Source organism: Scophthalmus maximus, chromosome 12, assembly GCF_022379125.1.
Source record: "Scophthalmus maximus strain ysfricsl-2021 chromosome 12, ASM2237912v1, whole genome shotgun sequence".
Taxonomy (NCBI): domain Eukaryota; kingdom Metazoa; phylum Chordata; class Actinopteri; order Pleuronectiformes; family Scophthalmidae; genus Scophthalmus; species Scophthalmus maximus.
Genome location: NC_061526.1, coordinates 5315353 through 5340950, shown reverse-complemented (window position 1 = coordinate 5340950; position 25598 = coordinate 5315353). Strand labels below are relative to the sequence as shown.

General features: G+C 48.5%; 1 protein-coding gene across 4 annotated transcripts in view; it reads left to right on the top strand.

Annotated features, from left to right (window-relative positions):
• The window catches only part of pcdh7b (protocadherin 7b), a 101781-nt gene that overhangs the window by 30362 nt on the left and 45821 nt on the right, over nucleotides 1-25598 (top strand). For 2 of the 4 annotated variants that reach the window (XM_047336479.1, XM_047336480.1), the window contains exon 2: nucleotides 17186-17405. The exons of 1 other annotated variant lie outside the window; for it this stretch is intronic. In XM_047336479.1, coding sequence (XP_047192435.1) covers nucleotides 17186-17405 — 220 coding nt within the window. The remainder of the gene's footprint in view (nucleotides 1-17185; nucleotides 17406-25598) is intronic. One more of the 4 variants, XM_035618485.2, reaches the window with a different exon arrangement.

Genomic DNA, 25598 nt, shown 5'->3' with positions numbered 1-25598 from the left:
TTTCGCCGAGGTTCGACGGATGCCGCAGCAATGTGCGGCGGACGACAGTGCGGCTGGGACCTGGCTGGTCGCTCAGTCGGATTCGTCCACACGCTCTCGGGTCGTACCTCTCGGTGGTCACGCAAAAAATGCACAGAGTTGGACAAGAACGAAAAGAATGAAAGGAAAAGAAGACAGACTAATTTCCTGTCTGCTGGAGCGGGTTGTTAGAGAGACCGAGTGAGATGGAGAAACGGCGAGGGGAATTCCGTCACTTGGAACAAGACAGGCATCGAATAGCAATCATTTCTCCCAATTCCAACCCTCCCTTGTCCTTTTTTAAAAAAAAATTGGGGGGTTACGAGTTCCCTCTACACATCAAAGCAGAGGACGCTCCCCGTCGACTGCTGTTTAGACCACCCAGGCCCTGCAGTGACTGATGCGCAGCTCAAGTGCTCAACATGAAGCATATTTCAAAATGTTTTTCTGGAGAGTGCTTTAAAAAGGTTCTATTGGCAGTTTGGCGGTGTGTGTGTGTGTGTGTGCGTGTGTGTATGTGTGTGGGGGGGGGGTTAAAGATTACAAATCTGTGTGATTTTAAATATAACGCGCAGAGGGATTTCTCGCGGCTCTCAACGCTCCCCATCACGCCGCCCTTCTCTATCCATCTGCCCGTGTCTCTCTCCGGCTTCGTCTTCGGTGGCTCGCCGGGCCGCATTTCAATGAGCCCGTCCCCCTCCCAGAAAAAATAAAATAAAATGCCCCGTCAATATTGCTGACAGATCTTTAGACCACGATACTGTAAAACCGCAGAGAAATGACAAGTGGTGGCAGAGGCTCAACTGACTTTAAATCTGTATTAGGGCTTTTTTTTTTTTTTTTTTATGATTTAGGGGGAATAGATTGAGAGAGAGAGGGGAGTGCGTATTTATGAGTGTGTAGACAATTTGCCTCTGCCATCCATCAGCTCATGGTCATGACCATGTCCGCACACAGGCCCTGGGCCTCTTCACGAGGCCCGGATTAGCATACCGTCAATTGTGATGCTCCTCTTTTATATTAACCTCAGCTGTAAAAAGAGTGCGTGTGCAACTATCCCTTCACGTGTGTTCATAAACGTGTGTGTATATATATATATATATATATATATATATAACGTGTCAGGTTGTCGCTTGCATATATGACACCTCCGGCATTGGTAAACATTTACTTCCTATATGTGTTCCCATACATTAGCACCTTCTATGATTGCGTCCCTATCCCCTCTCCTCTCCATCGCCCCCTCCCTCCCTCCAGATGCATCGCTCTCAATCACATACATCTCTTTGGATCTCTCCTCCCATCTCCGCCTTCTCTTGAGCCCCAGCTTTATTTGTAATCCATTTTTTCCTCCTTTACTCAGACCTCCTTTTCTCGCCAATGCCCAACTATCTCTTCCACTTCTGCCTTCTTTACTACTTTGAACCTCTACTTGCTCAGCTTTGCTATTCTCTTTTTTGTTTTCCATCTGGCTCACTCTCCTCTCTCACTCTCCTCTCTCTCTCTCTCTCGTCTCTCTCTCGCTCTGCCTGTTTCTCACCAGTCAATAATGAAAATTGCTTGCTACCTTGAATGGATTATGGGTGTGCACGGGGGCCCTGGGTAGTTTGTTTGAAGGCGCAGTGGTGTCAAATGAAAAGGCCGGGCCATTTTCTACCTGCCACAGGCCCTCTGCCTCCATCACACACACAGACGCACACACACAGGCACACACACAGGCACACACACACACACACACACACACACAATGGGAAAGCAACAAACACAGGCTTAGTCACTCAGGTGCAGGGTCACATGAACGGCCACATGATGGAAAGAACCAGGAAAAGAAAAACACCCTCGCACACACACATCTGATCGATGACAGTGGATCAAGCGGTACCACTCCCGCCCCCACGCTAAAAATGCTCTCCTCTACCTTTCTTCTCTCTCTTCCTCTCCCCCTCGCTTCCTCCCGCTCTCCCTCCGGTCATGTATTATGAATGTTGCCTAATTACGCAGCCCAGAATTCTTCATACAGTCTGGCACATTTATTTGTTTGCTTTGTATCTCTTTGCCTTTCTCTTGTATGCAAAATCCTTGTGTGATGGAGTTGTTTGTTCTTTGGCTCTGCCTCGCCGAGATCAAACAGTGAGCAGATTGAACGGGGACGGTGTGCGATTGACGGTCAATCCTCGCGTTGATACGCGCCGAGCGGCAGGGTGAAGCGGTGAATCATGCTAGCGCGGGGTACGCGCCTCTCTGCTTCTTGTGGAATCTAATCCGAGGCGCGTAAGCAACTATGAAGATCTGTTTCGTTTTGCTCTGAGCCTGCCATCCCGATCACGCTGCCCAGTTGGCTGGAAGAACCTGATCTGCCTGTGTACATTCGAGATTCAACATACCGCCACGCCTTGGTCCTTTTTATGGTTTATAGGTGCTTTTCTAATTTGTGCTTTTCTTCCCTAATTGCCTGTAGCGGTGACCGTAGCGCGTCTCGAGATTCGGTCAAGCTCTGACTGACAGCTGCTGCATATTGCATCTTCCCCCAGCAAGTGTAAAGCAGCCGCATCTGTCTGACAAATGTGTTTAGACAACGTCGTTTTAACATTGGTGCGGCGGGCGGGAGGAACAGAGGGAGCGCGATCGCGAACTGACCGCAGTCGGAAAGGGGTCTGCCCGTTTTAATGTCACATCCATTTCGACGCCGCGCCAAAGAGAGCTGGCCTCTGTGTTTTTCAGCGTGTGGGAGTGTGTGTTTTTGTGCCAGATATGCGTGGACGCAAGTTTTCATAAATGTATGAAGGTTTGTGCACGTGGGCTCTTTCTTTGGATCTGAATTCATCGCTTGTGAGCGAAGTGGCTCATTTCCGAGCGGTCCAAAACTGATAGAAAGAGCCGAGAGATGGAAATGGCCCGACAGGCCTTCGTGGGGGCAAATAAATTGAAAAAAAGGAAAACAGCATTGCCTCGGCCTAAACCCTTTCTGAGAGGTTAACTCTTCCAAAAATGCCCAGTCTGTCATTCTATTTGTGAATTTTCTATTTGAGAAAGCCCATGATCTCTGAGAACGTCTACCTCTTTTTCCACAACTGTAGTGTGACATATATCAATGTGCGACCGATCCTCAGGTTTAGGACATAATGTTTCTCTGTCGAGACCTTTGCTGCTGTCACTCCTGCAAGAGAGGAATGCTGCTGCTGCTGCTGCTGCTGCAAAAGAAGCAAAAGAAGCAATGGTGCCTGCGAATGCAAGAGGAGCGTTGGGGCTAAGATTTCACAGTCGCTAATAAGCATTCAGCCCCATCTCCTCCTCTGCCTTGTGGTGACTTGGCTGCTAATGTGTGACTGACAAGCCGCGGCGTCTGCGTTGATTGGGGCCGTTTTTCGCAGGTCGGGTAAACACAGCGCTGATGGACAGATCTGGGCTGTGTGTGGGATGGGTGTGTCTCGCCTCGCGTGCACCAGATCAGACGCGCTCCGTATCAAAGTTGCGTCTGGTCGTCGGCTCCGCGCCGCACAACCGCAACGAGGTTCGGTCGAGACTGTACCTCGGAGAAAGATTCTGTGGATTTTCGCCATGTGTCTGTGGGATGGCCTTGGTTAGCTGGCTGCAGCGGGGAGCATTGGTTTTCTATTTTGCCAGATTGCTGGGCCGCCTCTCTTGTTTGCCCGCTTAAATTAGCCCAGCAGGGACAGGTAGTTGCCAGAGTGAGTCTCTCTTTTTGTTTTTTAACATGAATTCCATCCATATCTCTTTCTCAGGCTCTCCAAATACTACCTTCCACCAACAAGCAATCAATACACATCAGCTCTAAGCAGGCCAGCAGACGGAAAGGTCACAAGGTCATGTATCAGAGTGCACTGCAGGTCAGGCTCTGAATGGTCATAATTGCTCATAAGCACGAGACACTATACTCCGGACCCACGTCAGCGCCCGACATTAAATGGGAACATGGAAAAAAAAAAAAATCACACTGTTTTGTGGTCTATGAAAGCACGATGAGCCCGTCTCTGTGTTTATTTAAACTCTACTCAGCATCTTAAGCAGATAAGAGCTCAGTGAGCTTTTTAAATCCATTCCGCAGCCTCTGAGCTGACTTCCTAGTGGAAACAACAACAAATGGCCCATTGATAGCATCTCTTATCGCCTCCTCCATTTGAATTACACAACAACGCAGAAGGGTGAAGGGTGAAGGGTGAAGGGTGAGGGATCCCCCCCCACACACACACACACGCGCTCACGACGGACACCATCTTGTTCTGGTGCTATCGTCGATGTGAACAGGACCAGGCATCTCCTAATGCGACAGGCACAGGCAGGGTTAATCAAAGACCTTGCAATGAGTGCGGCATTGTTAATCCAGTTCAGACACGGTATCTGGGGTAAACCCACAGAATCCAGATGCATTTAAGACCCACACAACACAAACAGATGTCCTTATGTGAGCAAAAGTGATTACACGCGAGGAAGAGAGAAAAACGGAAAAGGCCCAGAGAGAAATTCATTATTAAAGCGAACAAGCACACATTTGTGTCTGCGCAATTCAATATTTAACTCTCCAAATCACTCAGGTGGTTGATGAGTAAATGACACGAGAACTGTCCATGGTTTCCGGCTCATTGTGTCTCCAGTAACCATGGCGATATCATGTCCTTTCGTTCCCTAAACGAGGGATTTGTCCACGACCAAAGGGAATCTGTACCGAGCAAATGACTGCGGTCGCTTCTCATTTAGCTGCGCAACACTTAAAAACCCGGAATGTTATTTTATTCATGTGGAAACGGGAGGTCTCTCCTCGCAATCCCTGCCTCTCTGACTCTGTCTTTCCCTCTCATCAACCAGCACCCCATCCCTCCTCCTCCACCTCTCCCTCCCAATCCCCAGCTCCTCCGCCTGCTCTCGGACACTCTTGGCGATTTGCGCTATATACGAGGACCTCGGCGAGGGCTCAAATTAATTTCAACTTGTTAATTCCCTTTGAAAAAAAGTGGTGCGCAGAAGGGCGAGGAGAGGGAGAAGAAGGAGAATTAAAGAAGCGAGCTCGGTCGCTCTTTGAGTTTCTAATTGCCGGGGCCCAGAATGTGACCTACAGATGTGAAATTCCCACACTTGATGAAATATTAACTAGATCGTAGGGCTTGACGGAGATCAGCTGCAGTGTATGGAGGGAGAGAGAGAGAGAGAGCAAGGAGGAGAGAGAAGGACGCAGAGAGATGGTGGCACTGCAACTCAACGCGACTGAGGTTGAAGGGGTCGTGTACAGGAATGTGGGAATGAAATGGAACTCATTAGTGGAGAGAGGGAAGGTTGACAGGGACCTTTATTCATGCGTGCGCGTGCGTGCGCGCGTAGGCATGTGAGTGTTGGAGACACCAGAAAGTTCCTCCAAGGTCTAACGTGGCATTAAAGAAACATAATGTGAAACATTCTGCTCGCCTTATCCGTGGATTTACGACCCAACAAGCCATTCGTCTTCCTCCACCTTGTTAGTGTTACGCCTCAACTCCGAAAGTATTGCGATAAGCCGAGCGGGAGACATCACGAGAATTAGGGAGTGGATTGAGTGTGATGGACGACTCGGTGTCCAATATTCCTGACGGATGGGCGAGAAATGGAGAGTTGTTGGTGCTGAAAAAACAAACAAACTCTTGAGTGGCGATGATCACATCTGGATGGGCTGATACCTGGCACCCCCCTCCATACACACACACGCACGCACATGCACATAATAACCCCTCGACAACTGCCACAAAACTCAACACCAGCATCAGTGGGCATAGGACCGTTGCATTTCAGCGAGACATCTGAGGACATTTGCTGTACATGCGTGTTTTTTTATGCAGCTGTGAGGACTGAAGTCGGATGTCACAGCGCGATTATAATACCACTGATGTGCCCCGAAGACTCACCAGATGCATCTTGGGAAGAAAAAAAAAATTAAAAGGGACAGCCAAACTCCCACCCGCTGCTCTTCGAATAAACCCACTCCCCTGGGAGTGCGTGTCAGCAGTAAGAATTATTACAAAGGCGGCGTGCGCAGATTTTTCCAGCACCTGAAATGATGTCTCGAAGACAGACTTTTGCATATTTTGCCTCGTCGCCGCGTTGTCGCGTTGCATCCCGAAGACGGTGGCCTGCCGCTCAGTACATGGCGTATTACACACAGTCTGTTTGCGTCGTCACTTGTGCCTGACCTGCTTTTCATGCGGGCCGAAGAAGGGCACCAGAGCGATGGGAGGGAGGGTGAGGCAAAATAAATACGTGGGGAATAACAGACACTGTAGCCTTCTAAATGACTACTCTCCCAATGCCCCAAATTCATAATAATGTGGTCCGCAGTGCAGATAAATAAAACACACCCAATTTCCTTGTTAGCATAGAAATGTGGGTCAGGCAGCTGTTTTTTAAAAAAAATGTATCTCCACTTTTCAAGAGCTGATTATTGTTTTAAGCTTAAGCTGCTTCAGTTTTAGATTAATTGCAACCGCCTGTCCAACGACCCCTACCTCTCAATTTCCACCCAGGGGTTAAATTAGCCAGCCTGACGGGGGCCGTCATTAATGTGGCGGGCCGCTGCGCTGAGCTGCTAGCAGTTGGCTTTCGCTTTGTGAGGCACTGTATAGGGAGAGGAAAACCTGTTCAGCAGAAAGCAGGTATAGCCGAGTTGGCTTTAGGAACGGCCCAGTCCGAGGCAAATCCCGGCCAGTGTTCTTCGATCAAAGCGAGAGGAAGTGGCGATGTAATACGAGCTCAAATGAAATGGACGTTTCGTCTTTTTATGTGACAACCTCAATTAAGGCTTTGAGTTTTGATGTCGGGTTGTTGGTTTTTTTTTTCCCCAAGCAGTTCTGCTGTGGCTAGGTGACAGGGGGAGGAGAGACAGAGAGAGGGAAAGACGGGGGGTCGGGGGGGGATAAAGGAGGGAGTCAGAGAGCCACATCCCTCTCATGTCCTCCCTGAGAAATTCACAAGGACGCGAGGAAGCCTATTCATAGCAAATCTCAAAACACACGTATCGCCAACCCCGACTTCATGCCTCAACATTGATCGGGCGTCACGGATCCTTGGTGATGCTGCACGTGATGCGCCGTCGCTCGTCACTACTTACCTGCCAAGCCGATGTCACTTTAAATCAATAACCATCTCGGTGTCATTGCCGCCCCCCCCGGCCCCCCCCCGCGCAGAACGGGCCCCTACAATGCAGCGACTGTGTGTGTGATTGTGTGGTAAGTCCACACTGCTGTTATCTTTCTCCGGTAGCTTGGGTTACTTCAATAGCAGCCCTTCTCTCGCTGTTACCCCTCAAAGGAGGAGTGTGGGCGGGGGGGGGGGGGGGGCATGCATACAGTTAGGAGCTTTCACCTGCGACGTGTGACGAGGAGGGGTGGGCGGTGGGTTGGGGGGGGGGGGGGGGGGGGGGGGGCGTATTTCAACGTGACACAGGATCCGTTCCATCTGCTACCCCAGCGCACACCACTGCCACTCTCCCACCCACTGTCCCCCTTCATCCTCTGCCTCCGCTGGCCATCTCACCAATTCTTTTATTCCTGCGATACCAGCTGCCGGTAAGGTGATAGGTGAAATGCTCTCTCTCTCTCGTACACACACACACACTCACACACACATACGTAGGTGGGGATTGGTGTCGCAGGGGCATTTGTACACTGGTACCGAGCAGGCGCAGGTGTCCAGTAATTATTCCTGTTTGACCTTTGGCTGAGTTAAAAACACACAAAAAAGAGGAAGAATTTTCTGCCTGTTGACTTAATGTCTTAACAAAGATCTTCATTGTTGGTGATTTCCTATGTAACCTGACCACATTTTTGCCCTCCGTATTTTTCAATAAAGGGAGAACACAGAGGACAAGGCCAGTGCAAAATTGAACTATGCACAAATTTCTTTTGTGCTCCGCCTCCATAATTCTTATTATTGTCTGCTTCATTTTGACTTATTGGCCAGAAACACCGGAGGGAACAAACAAGCCGCACTGTTAATTGTGTGACATTCCCGTGCCCCCTCAGCAAAGTGCCACTGCAAGCGGAGCGCTGAAGTGCCGTGACAGCGGGGACCAAAACAACCTGACGCCATTATCAAATTTCCCCATTAGCTGCCCAAAATGGCTGCCCAGTCAACAACTGAGTAATGAGATCTAATAGAGCTGGAGCTGGAAACGAGACCTTAAGAGCACATTGGGGATCTTTTCAGCTTCTTTTTCTTCCCCCCCTTCACTGGGGATAGTGTCAAAGAGGAGGCGAGGATGAGGAGGAGGAGGAGGAGGAGGAGGAGGAGGGAGACGGTTTGCTAAGTGCACTCCAAGAAGTGCCTTGGAGGAGAGGACTATTTTACATGCGGATTAGTGTGCGTATCGCTGCCATCAGACTGTGATATGGGGCCTTGATAGACTGTCGGTCTTTGAAGCCTTCTGAGGCACGGGGGCCTTATCCCTTTCGCCCATCTTTCAGTAACACGCTCCTCAAACACACGAACATTGAGATTGGGGGCTGAGATTGGATTGTGCGACGCATGAGCGTGCATGTGTCACTTTTTGTGGAGCAGATCATATGCAAATATCCGAATAGGCACGTGAATGTGCCCAGATGCTTAAGTTAACACAGCTGACAGGAAACTGCCTCGGCTACTGTGTCGTGCACTTCAGCCACTTCATTTTGCATTGTCACACAAAATGAATACTGATGGCTCCGCTTCGCCCTCCCTCAAACGCCATTAAAATTTTTGTTATGTTTTCCACTTTGGCCCCCTGGTGAAAGCAACACATGGGGATTGTCTGGGCTTGAGCCAAACACACATAAATTTCAATATTAATTTGGTCGGCACCTCGGCAGCCTCCCCCAGCTTCCTAATCTCCCGCCGCATATCTTCATTATCTGAAAGTGTGCTTTCATCTTAATTCCATTTTCATCCATCAAACGTCGGGGAGGTTTGACCTTGCGGGATCTCGACAAAGATAGGCGGGGTGGGGAGGGAGCGGGGGCGAGAGTGACAGAGATGAAGATAGGGGAGAGAGGGAAGAGGGGAAGTTGGGAGATAAGGGGTTGAGAGTTGAGTTGATGAACGAGGATGGAGGGATAGGGCAGGCAGGACGGGGAGGAGAAGTATCTTCGGTGCCAAAGTTACGAGATCTGCTACAATGTGCACGTACATGTTCTAACGTTGCACCGGCAACGTGTAGCATGTTTGGCGAGCGCACGTTCAGCTTCATTTCCTTTCTCAAAGCTCTTCGTTCATTTGTTCCCTCGCTCGCCTCGGGCCTTTGCCGTCCTCCTTCCTCCTCTGCCTCCTCACTCAGTTTATTTATCCTGACGTTAGGGTTTAATTACTCATTTGTAATAATTGTTTTCATAATTGTCTGGATCATAATTGTCCCGTGCTTCTGTTGTCGGGAACAGGTGGTGGATGGGACCTGTAAGGAAGTGTGTGTGTGCGTGTCAGTGTGTGTCAGTGTGTAAGTGATGTGATCAGGAGATACATTTGCCTTTCACTACATCAAGGCAAAGACGCGCCACCTGGTGGTGCTATCCTGATGAAATGAGGGAAGTGTGGGGGTTTCTAAAGACGACACGAGGACACACACGCACACACACTGCACAAGGAGACACACACTACTTATCCCACATGAATGATACATGCCCGCATGATCATACTCAAATAGAACGCCTCATTAGCGGATGAGCTGGATATGCTCTCTAACCTCCCTCCATCTATCTCTCTCCCCTCTCTTTCGCCTGTTTGGATGGCCGCCCTGATCCCCTAAATGCAAGTTATCTGTCATCAGTGACTCAGGACGGTAAATAAGGAATCATTCATCAGCCTTATTAAAGCCTGTACACTCTCTTTCTCTTCCTCCCTCCCTTATCTCACCCATTGTCTTTCTTTATCCTTCTACTGCCCCGTCGCCAAATCTGTCTATCCCCGTAGATCGCATCGCCCCCTTGTCTCCGCAGTGACATTCATTCCCTTAGATATAGCATTTGAGGGCTTTCTACATATTACCCGCCCTGGCTATTGTGGGACAGGTGGCAAAATAAGTGAGCTGCCATTTCTCATATCCGCAACGGCGAACGCTCCGCTCTGGCATTTGGCCGCTTCGCGCCAACTCTGGGCGCCGTTGACGCCATGTCATGCTTTCCTGCTGACAACCAAACCTGTGTCACAACAAGCTAACGTTAGTGCCGGCCCCAGGCTCGTCACAAACTGACAGTAGTAGGTCGCTGGTCAAACAACAGTGCTGCCAGTGATGTGATGGATACCCCCCCCGCCCACACATCACATCCCACCTCAAAACGCCAGCACCGGGAACCTGGAGCTGATGCCGTTGTGACATGCGAAATGACATGACAATGCCAGAGACATGACACACACACAAACACACACACACACACACACACACACTCGCAGATAGACAAGAGGCACTTCAACGCTCGAGTGCACATGGAGCGATTTCACTTGATACATGTGCCCACGTGCGCGCGCTCCGTGAATGGTACGCCATTCAGCTGTCAGTGTCCTAACAAGGGGTGAAGCTGGGGGGGGGGGGGGGGGAGAGAGAGGAGGAAATGCGATCTCGAGATTTTCAAGCAGACTCTATGTAAGGAACACCTGGGTCAGGGTTGGGGTTGACGCTCATTCCCCGGTGTCTGCCAGCGCTTGTGTCGGCAGCAGCCGCTCCAACATGGCGACACAGGAGAAGGCCACATCCATTCATAATGAAGACGGCGTAACGTGACTCACGATTGACTTCCGCAGATGTCTGCTGTGGAAATGGCCCGCAAAAAACTTACCACAGCATGAAGTGGTAAAAAAGTTAAAACAAGCGTCCCTCTATGAATTATGAAGCGTTCCTTTATCCCTTTTAGCCTCATGCTATCTGTTACATGACACTAGGCTTGGTATGATGGGGTTCCTGCAGCCCAGCAGAAAGGCACAAAGGCTGTTATTTGACAGCTTGAAGCTAATCCACTGCCACTCATCGACCAACGACCCCCCACCTCAACACATCTCAGCCCCCATCCCTAAAAAAATGAAAATAATAAAAACACGCCACTTCTCCTTTGCTATTCAGAGCAGGTCAGGGGTTGGGCTAAGCTTCTGAAGATGTTCAAACGCTTCCCCCAAGAATAGTATCTCTGTTTCACCAGTGGCCTAATCCGCCACTTGAAGAGCAATTAAAAGTTTAGCCCAGACTTTAAGAAAGTAACCATGTGTGATCTTTTTTTTTTCTCTCTCTCAGTTTTTTCTTCTTCTTCTTCCTGCACGTCTGTCTCTCTGGCTGTGCACACGGGGTGCATGCTAATAGGAAAGTGCTAACTGTGGCACTCTTCCAAAGGCATTCCGAACACACTGGGAAAAGAAAAAGACTAAAGTGGGATGTCGATGAAGGAGGAAAATGGAGCTTGGGATGGGAAGATCACCCACGCTTTAGATTCCCTTATCATCTATTTCCCTTCCTTTTAATTTCTTTCCTCTCTTCTCTGATACTCTCTCCAACTTTTGCGCCTTTTATTTTCCCCACTCCGATTCCCACTTCCTTTTTCTCATTCCAACGCGGTTCCCATGGCACAAGCGCTGAGACTGAGACTTTATCCCCACAGAGTTCCTTCGGAGGACCTCCCGTGCAACAGCTTTTAATGGCACAGCCTCAACCACACAATAGTCAGCAGCATCAGGGAGTTCATGTTTTGGGTTTCCTGCTGTCTTTTTGGATTTGTCAAATGGTCCCCGGTCTTACTCGGGGGCACATATATTTATACAGCTATTTCTTCTGCCAAAGAGAGCAATAAGGGGTCAATAGAGACTCAAAAGAACGCCAGTGGACAAGCGCCGAAGGACATTCAAATGATTGGTGCGCTGTCAGATCATAAAACGGCCACATGGTTAAATGGAGGGGCGAAAAAAAAATTACTCACGATTTCAAAGATTGAAAAAAAAAAGAGTGCTAATAGCATCATCAGCTCTTAACGAGACGGTGTGCAGTGTTGCCCATAATGTCTGCACCTTCTGCAATAAAACAACTTTTAAAAGGTGTTATATAAAAAAACGTTATTAACAAGCCCATGTGCCCGTGCAGACTGTAGGGCCTCACAGCTCATTCAAATGACAGACAGTTTCTTTCGAAACATATCAATGGAATCCATCTACCTCTGTCTCTTGTTTTCCTTCAGAGCAATTATTATTGTGTGCACAGTTCAGGTGAATATCTGGCAGCCGAATAGCCTTGCAAGCCTCGCCTTCTGAAAGGATGTGCGAAAACACAACAACTTTTCTTTCAAACTGAGCAGACTAGAACATGAATAAGAAAAGAAAAGCACACACTCTGCATCTTTGTTGACTGTGGACATTGTATTAAAGAAATCCGACAATTAAACGCACAAGAGCTTCTATTATATCAGTTTTGTTTTTCTTTCTTTTCTCCTGGGGAGACCTTGGAACCGTTACCTCAGTCTCCCCCCCATTTTTTTTTTAATGTTTTCTGGGAAAGAGTGACCTGGGAGGAATGTGGTGCGGAGGAGTGAAGTTTGAAGAAGACAAAGGGGTGGGTGGGATGTGAAGAAGTGAAGAAGAGCGCTGGAGCTTGACAGGGCCGAACCCATCATCCAGGCCAGAGCATGATACCTGAGACCTTGCACTAACAAAGCTGCAGCCAACTACTCAACTGCCAGCATTCCCACAACTTACTCAGCCCTATCCAAAACCCTATTTGAGATTCGCCTGTTCGCTCATGGAGGCGCCTGATACACCTGAGAGACAGTCCGCATTCAGACGACCCCCTTGTTTTTGACTACCGGGGCCAGACAGCATCACAATCCCGTTCTTCTGTGAGCCTGCAACATGGCAATTAAGTGCAACTGAGCAGCACCCAAATAGAACCTGAATCCACCTGGATCAGTTTCCAATTGATTTCCAGACAGACATTCACCTCGAGGGCATTTGTCTCATTTATCGCTTCCACATCAGCGTGTCTCATGATCTCTTTAAGTCACAGGACTGGAATTACAGTAATGCATTTGAGCTTTGCAACGCAAGCAGCCACGATTTCACCCCAGCGAGGATGTTGTTTGGTGTACCGCTGCTATTTGGCGCTTTCCGCGCGTCTCAGGTGGCGTATCACAGGCCGCTGTCTGGTTGCCCATTAAAAGATGAAACCAGCCTTCTTAATTACTGACGGGCACTTTTCGCATTCGTGGCTGCACTCCTGTGTCACTCCCTCCTCTTACCCTCTCTGCCTCCCCCCCCCCCTGTTCGATTGGCCTATTTATCTTCCTTTGCATCTCGCTTACTCATACTTCCTTCTCTGGATCCCTCCGTCTTTCTCGGTTGACTGCAATAAGACACTGGCCCCGCAGTTTATGTTTGCTCCCCTTTCCCCCAAGTCCGGCCCAGCCACAATTATTTCCTGTGGTCCACGGCGGTGGGTCACTGCCATCCGCCGAAGGTACTTAGAGCTGAAATTACACACAACCAGACCCACCTCCACCCTTCCATTATCCTGCGCTCCTTCAAGAGGTCTGGTGAAGGTGGGCTTGATTACGAACCCAGGCATTCAAGGAGGACGGGTTCAAACTTCTTGCCCATAAACACAGTCGCCACTGTTCTGTACATGTACTGTGCTACGTGAGCATTAATTAGTGGTACTAAAGTTACTCTGTGGGCTTAAGTAATGTGTCTTGACCGTGTTCTGAGCTGGCGTCATTAATCAGAGCAACTCCGAGGTTTCATGCAAAAGCGAAGCGCTCTACTGAACAATGTGTTACCCATTCATGATTTACTAGGTTGAAACAGAGTGTTTCTGACAGCAGCTCGACGTTTGGTTTGAGAAAGCAGGAAATGAAAATCAAATGCAAGAGGTCACACATTATTGACATGAGTGGCACTGCGCTGTTTTTATTGGCTCCAGCTCGTCTCGAGTCAGGCAGCCCATATGTTTTCCCTTTAGCATCCGGGACATAAGGCCCGGGCCGAGCTTCGGCCAGAGGTCCCAATAAACCTGTGGCCTGTTTGCGTTGTTCATTTTTTCGGGGGGTGACGGATCGGCTCACTCACCCGTGACTGTCACAGCTGGCTTGCGATCACAGGCACGCCCCAAAGAGGCCCTCGCGCGGTCAGGACCCAACAGTTCCAGCATCTGGTAGAGATAAAGTAAAATAGTGTTAACCTGTAATGAAATCCATACATTAAAATAACTAACACTCTCTGACGGGGAACAGCATGGGGTTCAGCCATTGTACTCCTGCATGTTTGCAACCGTAATAGTGGAACACATTTAATAAGGTCTTTGTCTTTTCATTCTCCAAATCCAAGGCTGTAAAAAAAACTATCCATCACATTATAGACTGTCACTAAACTGAATTGAAAATAATCGTATAGCCATCATGTGGCTCTCCTTCAAAATGAAATGGGACTGGGGTCATGACACCTCCTTGCTTTCGTGTATGTGCGGACGCTTGCGTTTCTGGCTCGGTCACTGCCAAATTGATTGGCAGCCGTGAGGTCAGGAGGTCAGGGTGGAAGGTAGAGGGGGCCGGCATCAAAGGGCTTGTACTCAGTCAGGCCTAGCAAACTCACCGGGTCTGAAAATGACCAGTTTCTGGTGAGAGAGAGAGGGTGGGGGGGGTGGGGTGAGGGGTCAGTTGTGTGCCATACGACAGCATGGACAGACAGCGAGGGGGAACAGTAGGACTGTCACACCCACAGACGGTTTTTATTCCTCATAATGTATAATCTCCCTTGCCATCGCTCATGCATTAAAATATCTTTGGGGCGGCAAAACCCCAGTCGTCAGCCCTGATGGTGCGTGTGCATGGCAGATAATTTTGTTAATTTCTCCCTGTGGTTTGGCCATGTGACAAGCCCCCAAATTGTTCTCCCTGTGGATACTTGAGAGAGAGACGGGGACGGAAAAAAAAGAAGATCGCTTGTGACAACCACAAAGCCATATGTCATTTTACATGGCATGTTAGACAATTTCCTTCTCTCTCTTCCCCGGCTCCGGCACACACACACCTAGACGTACCCGCTTATAAACATGAGGGGGGTGTGACTAGAAGAGAATCACTTTTATTTTTTATTTTATTCATTTATTTAAAGGCACAGAATGAAGGGAGCGAAGGTCGCTGTGCAGGCGGTGGTTGCTGGAGATTCTAATCCAAAGCCTCTGGCGATCTCTGCATGAACTCCATTTCTGGTCTGCAAACAAATTAGCTTTTTTTTTTTCCTTTCTATTTTCTATCTCGCTCTCCCTCCAGTGAAAATAAGGGGAAATTCAGGTGAATAAAATCTATTTGTTCATTGAACTTTTTTTCTCTCTCTTCCCGTCAGCTTCTTTTCCCTCTGCCTAACTCAATTTTCCCTGTGTGCACACTTGCTCCGGTGTTTCTTTTTCTTTTGCCGCGGCCTCGCCAGCAATTCATTAGGCAACAGTGGTTTAATCTGTATCATTAGAACACCATGTTTCCCAAGGAGTACGGCGCGCCGCTAAATCTGATCCAGACAAGAGTACTTCTTATTTTTTTTTCGACCACACACAAGCTGTGGGACTTGTTAACAGGCACCTCACGCCGAACAAGTGGAACAAAACAAACTGAAAAACATTAAGGAAAAAAACTGTGGTTTAATATCTTAACATCTCCTCAAGTGTTATTGCACTTATAGAGGGCAGTTCTCCTTCTGGGTCCCGATTTTAATTATGCAACAAATGTTTGGCTATCCGAGTGAAATTAGCATGAATATTTATACCAATTCATTTGTTGAGTGTTGACTGTAATTACATGGAAACATGATTTATTGCCAAGATTGCTGTGTTAGCCAGCCAGCCAGAGAGAGGGAAGCTAGAAGAATTATATAAATATATGCAAATTTAAAGGCACGCACGCACGCAAGCGTGCACGCGCACACGCACACGCACGCACACAGTGAAAGGCAGCCTATTTTTTTTTTCCCCATTTGCTTTCGGGCAATTTCATTATCGAAAAGAGAATCTTCCACAGCGTGGGTCTGGCAGAGACACAGAAGTGCCTTGGGATAACAAAATAAGAACCTCAGTCACCTGTCGACACTTGCAGAGCATGTTTTACTACGTCTGTGTGGCATGTACGGGTGTGTTTACGCTTCATGTGTCACTTCTTTTTGATAGAAGTGACGTCTGCGTCTCAGCAAATGACAGGGGATATGGATAAATGTAGAAATTGAGGACGCAGTCACCAATCGCAGATGCCGATAGCTGACTTTTTACTGTACCTCCATCAGGTGACACAACTAGGGGGAACAAATGGACGGATAGGGAGATAGCGAAAATGGTTTGAGTAATGGCCCCCTGCCCAGTTTAATATTCTCATGATGGAACGAGGAAACAAGGACAGAGGGAGGGAGCGGACAAAGAAGAGTGTGAGGAGGTGATGAGGTCCAGCAAGGGGCAGGGAGAGGAGGTGCACAGCGACAGAGGCGAACTCTGACTGTGTTTGTATCTAATTAATGAATGGCATTAGCCATTTGTTATGCCATTTATTCTGGTAATGACCAAGCCTGGTCTTTCATTCCGCGCCTCATGCTCATTCTCCCTCTTTCGCCCCCCCCCCCCCCCCCCCCTGCTATTACCTTCGTACGAGGCTCAGACGGCGATTGAGAGATGTGGAGAGAGGAGAGGAAACGGACTGCGACGGGGAGAAGGAGGCCTCGTCTTTAATGACATGCTCCGTTACTGCTTAACGCAAGACACTGTTCAATAATGTGTGAGGCTACACATATTGACAGTGTGAAGCAAAAACCTTTAGTGTGTGTGTGTGTGTGCGTGTGTTTGTCGACATGCTCAGGCAGGGTAGTTTGTGCTCGTCTTTGCCTTTGCGCTTTAGCTAAATCAGAACTCTGGCATAGCTGAATGCTTCTTTATTTAGTCGGCAAATAAACAAGTGATGATAAAAGGTCTGTGTTGGCTATTGTGACAGAGAAGAAGATCGGAGATGTAAGTGTACCCTAAGTGAAATCTAGCAAGCAAATATCTACGCCTCTTTACCCTAACCCCCCTTTTTTTCTAACCTATATTTCTACCACCCCGACCCGAATCCCCTCTCTGAAATCCCGAGGACCCAACTCCCTAGCTCACGTCTAACAATAAATAAAAAAGTTAAAACAGTCCCTTTTATAGTGACCCCCGGCCGTTTGGTTTCTCTTGTAGCCGTTTCGCCGAGTGACCTTCTCGGTGGTGAGCCAGCCCCAGGACCCTCACCAGCAGGGATCGCTGCAGAGCTGCTACGACAGCGGCCTGGACGAGTCGGAGACGCCCAGCAGCAAGAGCTCATCGGGCCCCCGGCTGGGCGCCCTTCCCCTGCCCGAGGACAGCTACGAGAGGACAACGCCGGATGGCAGTGTCGGTGAGGCAGAGCACATGGAAAATGGTAGGGGCAAACACTGAAAGGAGATGTAGCGAACCTTAAAGATACAGGAAACACACACGCACATACTGCCCAGGGCATTCACGCACAGTAGGACGTCCGATTGGTAGACAGTCTAACAAACACGCAGAAACACGAGGTTAGCTCTCCTCTCTTGTTAGCGTTCCTCTTACCAAGTAGACTTCTATTCCTGCTTGCTGATCTTCGCCATTGGTTAGTTAATTCTGTAGCGTAGGCTAACAGGTATGACGTGGTGTGGCGGTTGTGACACAGTAGCTGTCGCAACTTTTATTAAAGCTCAAACCCTTCCACCAGTCTACATCCTGTGAAGTCGAGGTCTGGGACTTATTAGGAAACCTATGGCAGCAGGCATATTTGATTCAAAGGGCCAACTTGTAACATTCTGAAGATCAGCACCTTTTTCTCTCTATCTTTAGTCTGCAGCCATGTTGGACTTATTGCAAACTTCGTTTCATTTGGCGCCCAGCCAAATTTGAGTAAGAGAGAAAGTACAAGGTGTGTAACAATGTGGGGGTTAATGCTAGGCTTTTACAGTTTAGAATCTACATGGAAAGGCACTTGAGCTTAGTTTGAATGTAGGTTTGGCTGAGGCCCTTGCGAAGGTGCTCATTTTGCACCAATCGGGGTGTAGAACTGATGTTCTGTAGGCCGTAATGTAGAAAGGCTGCGGCCTAGAGGGAGCGAGTGGGAGCAATGGAAAAAGTGCCTATTGTAAAAGCAGTCCCTCGGTGCGATACTTCATCTTCCATTGCAGAGCCTCCTCACAGCTAGTCTGAGCTAGTTTCCTACTGCGGCCAAAATATATGCATCTCTATGTGTGTGTGTGTGTGTGTCTCTGGGTGTGTGCAGTGAGAGATGGGGGTAATGGTCCCATTCATAGTCTCGGAGTCTGAGGCGATGCTTAACAAGGAGTAGCTGTCTTGAGAGTGCTAAGCCTAAGTGCAGAGGCTTTCCCCATTGCAGTTTAGGATAAGGCCATTTAAATGGCTTAAAGATTCACATCCTCTCATTTTAGATGGGAGTGGTTTGGTGGACGATGTCTTCCCCTAATTTAAGATTAGTTGAGGCCATGTAATCTGAAGGTGAAGCCCGGAAATATGAATGGTAAAGAGGGGAAATATCAGGGCGGCTTAAATGTCTAGTTGTGATAAATGTGATGACCCGGACAAACCGGGCGCATGTGCACATTAAATCGGCAGTTACACAGGTGTCCACGGTGACCTTTCTCGGATTTTGGGCGATTAAAAGGGATTTGAAAGACTTTGGTGTGACCGGACAGGGCTACCTTTAAAAGGTATCAAATTAGACCCAGTTAAAAGGCTAAGTTCAGTTTGGTCTCTGTTTAAAGTAATTGGACGAGGGACAGCCAATGGCACACAAGCCAGCGAGATGAAAAGTGTGATCACAAAATCCACCTGGGGAGCAAAAGCAGCACACATGCTGAAACATGTCATAAAAAAAAAAAAGATACGTAAAAAAAGGAATGTTGAATACCCAAGAAGACTCATGTATCTTTAAATTTGTGTCAAATTTGAATTTTTTTTTGGGAACAGAACACGACCGCCAAATTTATGCTAATATAAACCCCAGTCAGTTTGGGTTTCAGCTCGGCGTGCGTGTGTTGTTAATTCTCCCTGTTTCCACGGTTCCAGATTTCAGCGCAGCGGAGCTTCGGAGGAGGTTTGTTGGAGGGGCAGAGTCAAGGTCAATTCATGAATCGGTCTCCATCCGAGAGAAACAACTTGCTCCGCTGCTGCCCGCTATCTTTAGTGAGATCAGCTGAACTGGTGTGTGTATGTGTTGGGGGGGGGTTTCAGCATATTGTTATTAACTCGACTCTTTCTTTTTTTGCAGCACAATTTTATACAATGCAGAGTTTGTTCTCTGAGGCCACGAGGGGCTATAAAGTGGATTGAGGTGGGCGGCAGGGTGGCCTTGTGGTCTGAGAGACTGTAATTGGTGTAGCGCCTGTGATTCAACCCCGGAAGAAAAGAAGCTGCGTGTTTTCTTTCAAAGTCTCCTTGAGGAGAACGCCGAGCCGCTGGTTGCTTGGTCACCCTGAATAAGGGCAATCATCTAAATACCAAAGTGTAAAGTAAATGCAATCATCTAAGGTTAGGGCAAATATTGGCAAACTGCTCCGGCCTCTTGAGGGACGCTAACTACAGTCATTAGCGCTCCCCGTTGTGTTGTAGCCGGAGCACATACAGTACAGACGCCGCTGGCACTGCCTTTACTCCACAGTATATGAAGCCCTGGCTCTGCTTGTTAGGAACTCGCGGAGTTATGAGCGCAAAAGTTAGCAGATGGCGTGCTGTGGTGCTCAGCGCTGGCTCGGGCATCATTAGCGACAGGTAATTGCAGACATTTACGTGCGTAATGTGACAATGATTCGTGGCGAGAGCCTGTTCTTGGGCCACTCCTGTGTTGTGGAGGGCCAGACGGAAGCGAGGGATGTGGAAGCGGGCGGAGTGGGCGTGTTTGTGTGTGTGTGTGTGTGTGTGAAGACGACAGGGTCAGTTCCAGTCGATGGAAATCTTAACCTTGCTGCTCGAGGCATGATTGTCAGTTTGAATACTCTGAATGGGAGGATTTGACTTTTGTTTCCCATTTTGCCATGGCACTGATTCATCATGTCTGATTGCCACTGCTTTGTGTCAGAGCGAAACGCCAACAAAGGCTAACCTCCCCTTTTTTTTTGGAATCCCTGCTTTTTCCTGCTTGTTGTCAATCGATGCTCGCACAATGTGCCGGAACAATCGTCCTCCACTGCAGCCGCTCGTCTGTCTCACACACATGAATGCACCCGCAAGTACACCAAAACCCTCACGCACACATGTGCATCGACCCAGAAAAAGGCACGTGGAAACAACACAGACAACAGACTGTGTTTTTCACTCCCTGCCTCCCGCTCCTCATCCTTCCTTCCCTTCCACCCCTGCACAGATGTGGCGAGGGACCGTGTGTTTCTTTTCCTCATCTCCGTCTTCAAGGTTAGGTTTCAAACTTTATCATTTTCTATTGGTTGACTTCTTTCCATGGGGAGTGTCAAAAAGAAAAAGGAAAAAACAACTTCTCAAGACAGATTCTTCCAGAGCCTTACTCAAAACAGGGAGTGTTGGTGTCACCACGGGAATATCAACACATTCTTGACCCATTGTGCACAAACTACCACGCAAGACTCATCTGTAGTTTCAGCTTCCTGAACCTGGTCGAAGACGGTCAAGAGCTGCACGTCACAGGCTTGTGACAATTCTGGCGCATCTTTACAAACATTGTTGACTTTGCTCGGTTGAACAGCTTGAGAAAGCACTTTATCGTTCAGGATGAGTGATAAATACGATTTAACCATAATTGTTGGACAGCACGTTGCTCCACGTACCGTTCAGATAAGGCTCTGGATACGTTTCATGAAGTCTTCTTGTTTTTGATGCACAGCTGGGCCCCTCACTTATTCATAAGCCTACGCCAGCGCTCATCAGATATTCATAAACACTGAGCATTTGGAGTCAAACACCCGATTAGGCCGTTATGGATGGCAGAGAGCCCTTCCAGTTGTATGGCGGGGTAGTTATCGGTGGGTCAAAGACTTTTGCTCCATTATTGATGTCCACATCGCCAGGGGTGGGGGGGTGGTGGGGTGAGGGCCCAGTTCAGCAATTTTGCACCACGTTAGTCCGAGTGCGCGTTTAGAGTATCATGCTTCCACGTTGCCCTTTCCGTTACGTGTGAGGTGTGCAAAGTGTTTTCATGTGAAACCTCCGCACGGATCAGAACAGCTCGCGGCACTGAGGATGTAATATCATCGTTCAGTGCATCGGTGCAGCTATGTTGCTGTAGGTCGCGGTTTGATCTATAGAATGAATAAAAAATGCTAATGTAAATCCATAACCGTTTATTAAAGCCTCAGCTTCTTGTATTCTCCCGAGTTTATACGTGCCGTTTACCCCTGTGCTAGGACGCAGAAAATCTGAGTATAGTTGAGGCCTTTTGGAAATTAGTTTAAGGCAACAACTTTTTTTTTTTTTTTTTCCATATTGCAGGAGTCAGATACACATTTGTCTCCTCAACTTTTTGTTCACCGCTACATCACTGAGTGCACCTCGCCGAGGCGGCTGCCCGGTTTTCGTTTACGCTGGCTGCCGGGATAGGTTGAATCGTGCAAATTTATTGTAGCCGCCATGAGAGGAATAGCACGTCCTACTGGCTGCTAACGTCAGCATGCCTCCCACGTTTCTGCGCTTTGGCAGCCAGACTGCCATCCTACCAAACCCCCCCCCCCCCCCCCCCCCCCCCCCTCCCACAGACAAACACACACGCAGACACACTCCAGACTCAATCTCGCTCCCGTACCTCCTGCTGAGATTTCTTTGGGTACAACAACTGGATTACAAACTAAATCACTTATTGATGGACGGCCGAGCGGCACATCGCAGCAGTCAACAGTCTGCAAGACACCGTCAGAGCCTTTGCTAACACACACACACACAAGCCCAAAGTACGAAGGAAACAGTGGACACATGCGATGTCACGTAAAACCTAAGTTAGTGCCGCCATCTTTAGCACACACACACAAACACACGTTCTTCATTCAGCAAAATGAGGCACTGCATCATTTTCCAGCTTTGTGAAGCACCTCACTAGATCACTTCACTGTTGTTGTTTCTCTCCGTTTCCGAGCTTCACCCGCTGGAATGCTGCTTAGCCTGGTTAATAATGTGTGTGTGTGTGTGTGTGTGTGTGAGAGTGTGTTTTTGCGTGTTTGTGTGCAACTCTGTTCATTAGGCAAGCCCAATTGTAGGGCCAGATGGCAAAGCGAGTTTGTTTAATTAAAACCATTCATATTTCAAGAGCGGAGCAGCAGCAGCAGCGCTCGTCTTAGGTCTGATTTCCCTCAACTCGGTGGAGGGATGGGAGTGCGCGTTTGTGTGCGTTTGTGTGTACGTGTGGTTTGCCTGTCGCTACCCGGCGGAGAGCGGTTCGGCGAAAAAAGCGCCCAGCGGACGGCACTCGCAATCTATCAATCAGCACGTTACACAGGCTTCTCCTGCCCTTCGCCTTCCCCAAGGTCACAGTCCAACCTGTGAGCACGAGTTAAAAAACGCTAGAATCTTCATTTGAAAAGGGAAAAAACGAGAGCAGGAATAATCAGAAAATCAAAAAAAGGAAAACATTTTTCAGGTTCCGTGTTCCGTGTGGGCCCGCAGCCCTCTGCCGTGTCTCATTCGTTTCCATCTGTCCCTCGCCCCCGATGTCCTCAGGCAAGGCGACAGCAAGGGAGATAGAAAAAGAACAAGAGGACCTGGTGAGAGGATGTGAGAGAGAGCACCGAGGGGGAAGGTGAAGAGAGGGAAGCGTGGCGAGTAAATGAGCAGCACACAGGGAAATGGGAGCCCGGAAAGAGGACGCGAAGGACGGGAGGTTGGAAAGAGACCAGGAGATAGAGAGAGAAAATAATTAAAAAAACACGGACATGGAATAAGAAACAGAAGGGGTACACGTGAAGGATGGTGGCTGCATGCGAGGAGAAGTTGCCAGGAGGGAGTGGCGGTTGACAGAGAGATGATGGATCACTGCTCAGCCGGAGCAGGCAGGTGTTTAAATCGTACCCCAGTGTCACATCCACAGTCCTGTCTCCCTCCCTGTCTGTCAGCCCACACGGGGCACGCGTGAACCGCGAGGCTCGCTCAGCGCGGCCGTAACTCCTGCAACCCTCCGCACTGAGACAATTGAACGGGCTCTCGGCAGATGATAGGCCGCGAGGATATGCGGTGATTGCAGATTTGCGTCTCCCGTTGAAAGGAATGGTGCACGAAAATATGGGGCGAGCGTTCTGGTTCTATTTGTGTGGGTTTTAAATACAGTCTATTAAATACTGTGGACAGTTTTGGCCAGAATTACTTATCTTCCAACAAAGAAATAGTCCATAACAACTGTGAACAGGTTGCTCTGTGGGTTATTTCTTGAACACGGGGGGAACCTCCACAAGGGGCCACCAGATAAATCTGAGTGGGGTTACAGTACGAGCTACAGTACAGGATAGTATTTTCTGAAACAGACAATTGTTTTGTTTCATACCTTTTTTCATGAATTATACATTTGACCCTTTTGGGCCCCAAAAAAGATCTCACAAAGAATAATCCTTTTTTGTCGAGGGCCCCAGGTAAGCATAACTTTATTTGAAGGGTTTCAAATAAAGCGTGAGGGGAAAAAAATTTCAGGGGCCGACGGGGTCGACATAAGACTATAATGTGTCTTTTAAGGTTAAAATGGCAACATGTGCTGGTCATGACTTCAGAGATGGTTGCCTGATTTGTTTCTATATTGATCTTCCGCCATTCCGATGCACAGCAGTTAATGCACAAGCCTGTACTTATACGAGAGAGAGAGAGATTTTTTCATGGCACTGCAGAGACATGAGTGTATTTCCAATGAGGGCCCACAGTCATACGCTCTGCCATGTGCATTTTGTGCCTTTTTAGGTGCAACGGAGCGGTGACTAGCAATTTGGCTCGTCTCCAAATGGCACGGGCATTTGTTGTGTTCGGGAATAAAATCCCTTTTCTCCGACAGCTGTTAATTTGGAATGCACCTATCCTTTCATATTTGTTTCTTCCTCCCTCACCTCTCTCGTGATATAATCACTCCCTGGCTGGGGTATCTGCGTCAGGTGTGGCGTATATCGGGGGGGAACTGGTAGGGCGGTCTTCGACGAAGACAATTAAACTCCTCCAAGGCGCCGAGCCAAAGCCTCCCGCCCTCCGCTCCCTCCTTTCCTCCCCGGCACTCTTGTCTTCTGCTTGTTTTCCCGCCTCCCGCCGCTCTCCCACCTTCCCTCCCGCCGACGCGACGACTCCCGGTCTTCCCTCTCCTTGGAACTCTCTCCGCCGTTAGAATGCTGCGCATGATCCAGACGAGGACGCGGCGGACAGGTTGTGCGGAGCGAGGAATTACATCCGCTGGTGCGTGCCGGAACATCAGGTGTACAGCACTGGGACACAGTGGGCGCCGTGTCTTTTCCCAGTGTGAGCTCTGGAGCTTGGGAGGGGCGAACTGCGAGGCATGCCAATAATCGTACTTGCTGACTGCAAGAGTGTATTTATTTATTGATTGATTAATTCATTTATATATGCATTTTCTGATCCCTGAAAGTGGGCAGAACACCCGAAGAAGACCGCTATAAGGGACAAGTGTGTGTGTGTGTGTGTTTGTGTGTGTGTGTGCGTGTGTGCGTGCGTGTTTAAGTATATGCATATGTTGCAGCATGCCAACTTCACACCAGGAGCGTATCGGAGAGGAACACTGAGAGAGCCAAAAGAATGAAGGCGTTCTTTTCTTTCACTTTTTTTCCCCTCTTTTCTCACTTCAGGGAATTTGTTGAGGAAACACAAAGACACAGAATCCAGAAATACACATTCAGGTGTTCACACATTCTGTAGGCCGACACCACCAAGCCGCGGCCGCTCATGCATTCATTCATGCGCTCGCCAAACACACTATGCTTTATGGGCGAGCGCCGGCTATCACTACCCTCCTATCTCACAGTTAGAGCACATACACCAATCCACGCATCAAAACTCTGCCCAACACATTCTTTCCACACATCGGGGGGAAAAATCAAAGCCAAATAACTTGCCGGCAGTTTCCTTTTGCGCACAAGGAATGCTGCGCTGATTATACACACATCACATTTATTAGAGACGTTTCGGAGAAACCGCGGATGACGGACGCGTTTCGCCGAAACCCAACGGAATCAACTGCAACCAGATGTAACCTGCTTGAAGCCAATACACATACGGTAAATGGTGTGACTTCATTTCAGTGGAGGTTTGCCAAAGTTGGTGTGCGTGTGTGTGTGTGCGCGTGTTTGTGTGAGTTTCATTATTAGCAGTGAAACTCTTTTTGACCTTTTTAGGTCGGAATTGCAAATTGTGCACATTTACCTGGCCGTGTTTGTCTGCCCCCCCTCTCTCTCTCTGTTTATCTTACAAATTACCTATTTGTGGCATCTTGACCTTTGACATTCTCCAATATGTCACGCTGTGCTCATGAAAATCAACAAACTTTGGTGATTTTTTCATTTTTTCCTAGATCTCCTTCCTTTCACCCTTTTCACCCACATGTGCCTATTTACGGAAACAGCTTGCTGTGCCACATCTCCAGCAGGCATGGCTG